The following is a 6,258-nucleotide window of genomic DNA, read 5'->3' as shown; positions in this document are numbered from 1 at the left end:
GGGGGGGGGGGGGGCTGAAGATTGGTAGGAGGCAACAAACATCACACCCACGTTATCAAGAAATAACAATGAGTAGGACAGATTTCCGAATATGTTCATGTATCGCACGAGTCTGCATCTCTCCTGACAATGTCAATTAAGCTTATCCTTCCAGTTGATTAGATTCGATGGATGGATACAGCTTAGGAAGATTTCATTTTCGTTATTGTGGACAATATACTGCAACTTATTGATTCTTTTTTTTTCCATTTGATTTTTGTCTTTCTCTCATCATGGACTGTTCAAGGCCTGAAAAGCGAACCTACGCAGACCTGTCATGAATTACCCCACGACGGCCCTCCCACACAATATCAAAAATCTCTCTTCATTATTATTACAATAATGTAACGAAACAATGTTCAATAGGAAAACCAATAAATTTCCTCTCACATCTAAATCAGATGCATAAAGAGATCAATATTTTGGCCTCCCCTTTGGCTACACATTTGAACTTGTTGCTTTCACGCAATCTGATGCGCTAATAATGGCAATGGCATGCTAACGTCATACATCAAGATTACGAAATCTCTCCGTAATTCTCTATCTCTTCCTCTGTTTCCTCCTCCAAATACGCAAGAAAAAAAAACAAAAAATATACCTGAATGAACTGTATGGTAATGGCAGATTTTCCAACACCCCCTCCGCCCACAACAACTAATTTGTATGTCTGTGCATAACTCTGCCTGTCACTGGGCCGAGACATATTTTTAATCCTCAGTCAATATCAATTAACAATGAATCACTTATTCTCACCACTCGAGACACTTTTCACAGAATAATTTTCAAACTTCTGGCAACTTTTCAGTCCTACTGTGCTGGTCAGTTTCGGAAAGTCCTTGACTCAGACACAGATACAAAATCCACAAATGTCACTTTTTAGTTCATTCAGCGTAGTGTTGTGAGCTTTATTGCTCCCTTTCTTTTATTCCTCCCTTTTTTTTCTTTCCGCCTTGAACTCCTCCTTCTGATTTCACAGCATCAACCGACGGCCAAGCCGACTTCAACCGAATATATATACGACGATGAAAGAGAATCAAAAAATGATTATTATAATGATAAACGTTACAGTTTCAGCGATGCCATCTGTGTGCTTCATAGCAAGACCGAAAAGACCGAAAGATGCCCGTTGCTTTTTCCGTGAATCGTCGTATACACATACAGTACCTACACGAAGTAATCACCACACCCACACATATTCAGAGTTGGTGATCGAAACTAGCGTCTCGTGCGTTCACTGACAGAAGTCTCACAACAGAGCTTCTCTCTATCCAACAACGAAAATAAACAAATCTAACCTACACTGTTTTGTTGCAATCAGTGAGCAACAATACAAGTGCCAGTCATTTGATTCATCAGAAAAATTACTGCTGGTTATGAGGAGAGATCAAGAAAAGAACCTGTGCACCTATGGGTATGGATAAATGGACATTTCGTATCTTGTGTTTTTCATACCTGTTGTCCTGTTGATAAAAAATGGGATAAAAAAAATTATAGTCTCTATCAGTTGTGACTGATTGTTGTGTAATTGCCAGACTGTAGGTAGGGAATGCAAAGCATTTGACAGGAACATGGATGGCATATACGGTCTTCTTGGGATGTTGCTTGGAGATGCGGGAGAAGACACAAGTGCGACCTTGTTATCGCTGAGCACTTCAGTGGATAACTGCTCCGCAATGAGACAGTCGGGTAAATCAACTCGCGGTGCATAAATAAAATAAATAAATTTGTAATGTAATGTTATCCAATTGCAGGATGTCTTCCTCTTCTAATCCAATTGATTCATACGCCGGAGCAGAGTCCCAAAGTGCGAACAGGTGCTTCCAAAGCACTCTACAATATTGTCAGAGCTACCCAGCATCAAGATGAGGATAATCAAGAGCTCCAGATACTAGAGTTGATTCAGCAATTGAGAGAATACAGTCGATCCTTGAGGAATGAGGAGGAAGAAGAAGAAGAAGAAGAGGCGGAGGAGGAATCATCATCATCATCGTCATCATTGAGGCACCCAATCCCAGCAATGTCCTTTCTATTCAAATTATCATTCATCGAGACACATCGAAATACTATAAGCCTACTGGGTGGTCTTCATGCAATAGCAGAGGTCATAGAGGTAGACCACAGTATTCATGGCTCATCGAGTGACGATCCCAATTGTTTAGCTCTTCGTCGTTACGCAGGAATGATTTTGACTGTTTTAACATCAAACGATAGTAAGAATAACAGTTTCCTCTGCTCATGCAGTGGATTTGTGAAGGCTTGGGTGGAGCAGTTGAAGAGCTCCAACGAGGATCTCCATCACGTGACAGCAAGTGTCTTCAGAAATTTGTCGTGGAGAGCTGATTCTAATTCCAAGAGAGTTTTACGTGAAATGGGCTCGGTGTCACACTTGACACGAGTTGCAATGCAAACACGACGAGAATCAACATTGAAGTCAGTACTTTCGGCACTTTGGAATTTATCGGCACACTGTGCCAGCAATAAAGTTGACATATGTGCTGTTGATGGAGCCCTAGAATTCCTCATCGATATGTTGCTTTTCAAGGGGCCATCGAAAAGGCTGGCTATAATCGAGAATGCCAGTGGCATAATCAGGAATGTTTCTAGCCATGTAGCAATTGAGGAAAAATATCGGCAAATATTGAGGAATAAAAATGGCCTGCATATTTTAGTCAAACTTCTGACCTCTCCAAGTCTGATTATTGTGAATAACGCTTGCGGCACTCTTTGGAATTTATCAGCTCGTTGTACGAAGGATCAGAAAACACTCTGGACACTGGGAGCAGTGCCAATACTTCAAAATCTTGTACAATCAAAACACAAAATGATCTCAACAGGTGCATCTCATGCTTTGAAAAATCTTCTAACAGCAAAAGATGGACATAATAATGCCTTCCAATTGACTCCTCCAGTTAATACTAATTCCGGTGTAACGAAAACTGATACAGCCTTGAAGCCACAGGAATCACATGCACCAATTGTCGAAGCAACGGTTGAGAATAATCCAAATGCGAGTTCCGAGAGTGATCCTCCCTTGTCGGATAAAGCCTGGAATCAACATTTCTCCAGACCCCCATCGAGTCCCCTGGGGGATGAAGAGCCCATCCAATCGAACAATTCCTTCGATGAGTCTGGGTCGAATGAACCTCAAAATGAGAAAAGAAAGGGATCACCGGTTAGCTCCCCCTATTTCGAGACAGGCTGTCAAGCCAGTGTCGCTGTTTACGAAGCTGATGGAGATTTGCCGGTAGATTACAGTAAGAAATATCTCGATAATGACGCATCGGCCAAACAAAGGTCCAATATGAAAAACAAATCGGCCACAAGGGATAAGGAATTTTCGGAGAGGAATGAAAATTTATTCGGGGATTATGCAGAAACCGATTTGGATCAACCGACTGACTATAGCCTACGATATGCCGAGGATGATACAGACGATGAGGAGAACGAGGGTAGACAGTATTTCAATGCAGGAACAGAGCAAGAGGATACTATCAAAACATATTGCACTGAAGGGACTCCTTATGAGACTCCATTCAATTTTTCTACAGCTACTTCCATGTCAGATCTGCGCCTGGAGGATCTTAAAGACGGGGAAACATCGAAAAAATTGGTTAAAAATATTCACGGAACAATTCAAGAGTTTAATGAATGCAGTAATCACGTGGAATCGGAGGAAGTGTCGCAAAAGATGCCTGATTCGGCTAAGAATGATGATTCTGACATAGTGATATTAGATACAAGTAGTGTACAGTCGCCTAAAGTGACTTATTATTACGATGAGCAAGCATCTGGTGGTGTTTCTAGAGCCAATTCATTGAATTCGTTGGAGAGTGGAGCAGTGGTAACGAAAAACCAACTTTTATTAACCAATGACAACTCTGACAAATCCAATAGTGTCAATGGAAAGGATGAAAAATTCATCGAGATCAAAGAAGAACCTGATGACACTGAACAAGTGGAGATTCAGCAAGAAAAATCTATTGATAAGGAATCAAAAGTAGTTACATTTGGTGGTGAGGATTACTATGCCGAGGAGACACCACTCATGTTTTCAAGATGCAGTTCCCTCGGTTCACTCAGTGGATTCGAGCAGCATTCGATTCATGACGATAGGAGTTCCATAATTAGCGACTTTAGTAGATTAACCAGTGGCGCAGTATCGCCGAGTGAGCTTCCAGATTCGCCGACCCAGACCATTCCACCGAGTCCTAAGAATAATAGTAGTAATCACAACAATAGTAGTAATAATAGTAATAATAATAATAATAATATTAATAATAATAGTAATAATAATAATAAAAGTAATAATAGCAAGAATTCATCGGAGGAACGTCCTCTACGATTACCTTCGTTGCCAAAATATGCACATCAGAGAGGGAAAAATAGTGTATTCGAGGACGATACAGCGGCCTTCAAAGAGGAATCCACTCCGATTGAATTTTCAGCTGCTACTAGTTTGAGTTCTTTGACCATCGATGACGAGCCTAAACTGCCAGAAGCACTGAAGCGTGCACTTACCTTCCCCAGCGAAGCAAACAATGTTTCAATATTGCATGATCAATTGGAATCTAAAGGAAATTTCAAGGGCCTTCAAACGGCTGTTAATGACAAAGATCATGAACAAGTGAGCGACTGCGACGGAGAGGACGACGAAGATATTTTAGCGGCTTGCATCAACATGGGAATACAAAATAACAGATATAGAGAGAATTTTAAAAAAGCAGAGTCGCCGAAATCGTATCCAACATCAGTGACGAATTTAATTCGTTATCAAACTAGTTCGACACTGGATAGACTCGATTCGGCTGTTTGTCAGGGGAGGAATGCTGCTGCATCGACGATGAAAACAAAATTAGCTCTTGACGTACCTATAATAACGTCGGATACAATGCATATTTATTGTACAGAAGACACACCTGCTGATATTTCGCCAGTGGGCTCTCAATCCAATCTTTCGGCATTATCAATGCCTAGTATATTAGAAGACTCGGAAAAACCCGAAGAACTGCGAGAATCTCTCAACGATTTGTCCGATGTCAGTTCAAACTCATCTGGCGATGATGAAAAAATTCTTGACGAGTGCATACAGTCAGGAATGTCGAAACCCATGAGCCCCAGTATAGTTCTCACTGGCCAGAAATGTGAGGGTTTCTTATCATCAACATTGCACGAGAGTCGCCAGCCTCGTCAACGGATGATCATCGGTCAAGATCAGGAGTCCAATAATTCCTCGGATGAGAGTCCCAATCAATCCGATGACGATGCTATTCTCGCTGAGTGCATAGAGTCTGCCATGCCTAAAGCTAAATTAAATATTCTCTCTTCCAAGCCGTCAACGTCGAGACAATCGGAAAAACTTGAAAAAACTTTTGAAACCACTCCACGAAACAACAATATCCAGGAGGAATTGAAATCACCCCAGTCAGAAGCAAGTTCAAGTCTTTCTGAGGAGGAAGAGGAGATGATATTGGCTCAGTGCATTCGATCGGGAATGCCTAAGGTAGCATGCCTACATACCATTATCTTTTCCCAATTCTTGAAAATTTAGTAAACACTGTCTCATGTGGGAATCTTTTTTCTTCCAGGCCCCCATCTCGATCAAAGATTTCTCTTCCATCATACCGAACGATTCTAGACGTATATACAATGTAACATTATCACCGAACTATTCGCCGGGACACATGTCTCGAAGAAAGGATCTTATTCCACACGGTGCTAGAGATGAAATGTCTGACTTTGTTACTGAAGATACTCCTTGTAATTTCTCAGTTGTTTCAGGGATTAGTAGTTTATCTATCAATTCTACGCTTGATTAAAATTATCAACTTATTGAAAACCTATTACTCTAGTATTCAACAAAGGATGGCTGATAGGACGAAGGACTATGTGACCTAGAATATAGGTATCCAATTTAAAATATACTGTGATTTAAATTCATCAAAATATTGGTTGAAATATTATTTCGTTGACTTTTGACAATTGTGCTCATTAAAAAGTATCATGTGTTCCTCTGGTACTTTTAGTTTCAAATATTTCAGTGGATCAAAATGTAAGAAATGATAATTCCTACATAATAAACTTTACAGAAAATGAAAAAATTATTAATTCACTTTAATTTTCATGATAATGAACTGGTCATCAGCCTCGGATGACAAGTATGTAATACTCCCAATTCTCTGACCTGTTGGGGGAAGTAAATTGTTACTCATATTGATGTGA

The 6,258-nt window shown here is 40.4% G+C and overlaps 3 protein-coding genes across 4 annotated transcripts in view; 2 read left to right on the top strand and 1 right to left on the bottom strand.

Annotated features, from left to right (window-relative positions):
- Nucleotides 1-1,163, bottom strand: part of LOC107042605 (ras-like protein 2) — a 5,297-nt gene extending 4,134 nt beyond the window's left edge. For both annotated transcript variants that reach the window (XM_015263710.1, XM_015263711.1), the window contains exon 1: nucleotides 638-1,163. In XM_015263710.1, coding sequence (XP_015119196.1) covers nucleotides 638-742 — 105 coding nt within the window. In that variant the 5' untranslated portion in view covers nucleotides 743-1,163. The remainder of the gene's footprint in view (nucleotides 1-637) is intronic.
- A 99-nt stretch (nucleotides 1,164-1,262) lies between these two features.
- LOC107042547 (adenomatous polyposis coli protein-like) lies at nucleotides 1,263-3,287 on the top strand. Its single transcript, XM_015263611.1, has 4 exons — nucleotides 1,263-1,450; nucleotides 1,572-1,725; nucleotides 1,791-3,211; nucleotides 3,267-3,287. The coding sequence occupies exons 2-4, from the start codon at nucleotides 1,608-1,610 to the stop codon at nucleotides 3,285-3,287; spliced, it is 1,560 nt and encodes a 519-aa protein (XP_015119097.1). The 5' UTR covers nucleotides 1,263-1,450; nucleotides 1,572-1,607.
- Nucleotides 3,196-6,110, top strand: LOC107042601 (myosin-G heavy chain-like). Its single transcript, XM_015263706.1, has 2 exons — nucleotides 3,196-5,539; nucleotides 5,625-6,110. Exons 1-2 carry the CDS (start codon nucleotides 3,341-3,343, stop codon nucleotides 5,853-5,855), a joined length of 2,430 nt encoding a protein of 809 aa, XP_015119192.1. The 5' UTR covers nucleotides 3,196-3,340; the 3' UTR covers nucleotides 5,856-6,110.
- The last annotated feature ends 148 nt before the right edge of the window (nucleotides 6,111-6,258 follow it).

This window comes from Diachasma alloeum, unplaced genomic scaffold (genome assembly GCF_001412515.2).
Source record: "Diachasma alloeum isolate Michigan unplaced genomic scaffold, Dall2.0 Dall_scaffold_00494, whole genome shotgun sequence".
NCBI classification, from domain to species: Eukaryota; Metazoa; Arthropoda; class Insecta; order Hymenoptera; family Braconidae; genus Diachasma; species Diachasma alloeum.
The sequence above is the reverse complement of the archived record's forward strand: the minus strand, read 5'-3'. Positions and strand labels throughout refer to the sequence as shown.

Bases quoted from the DNA above. Each gene is read 5' to 3' on its own strand.
- LOC107042547 (XM_015263611.1), top strand. From the start codon at position 1,608: ATGGATGGCATATACGGTCTTCTTGGGATGTTGCTTGGAGATGCGGGA. The intron at 1,726-1,790 runs GTAAATCAACTC...ATCCAATTGCAG, and splicing joins CTCCGCAATGAGACAGTCGG to GATGTCTTCCTCTTCTAATC. The intron at 3,212-3,266 runs GTTAGCTCCCCC...CTGTTTACGAAG, and splicing joins AGAAAAGAAAGGGATCACCG to CTGATGGAGATTTGCCGGTA.
- LOC107042601 (XM_015263706.1), top strand. From the start codon at position 3,341: ATGAAAAACAAATCGGCCACAAGGGATAAGGAATTTTCGGAGAGGAAT. The intron at 5,540-5,624 runs GTAGCATGCCTA...TTTTTCTTCCAG, and splicing joins TTCGATCGGGAATGCCTAAG to GCCCCCATCTCGATCAAAGA.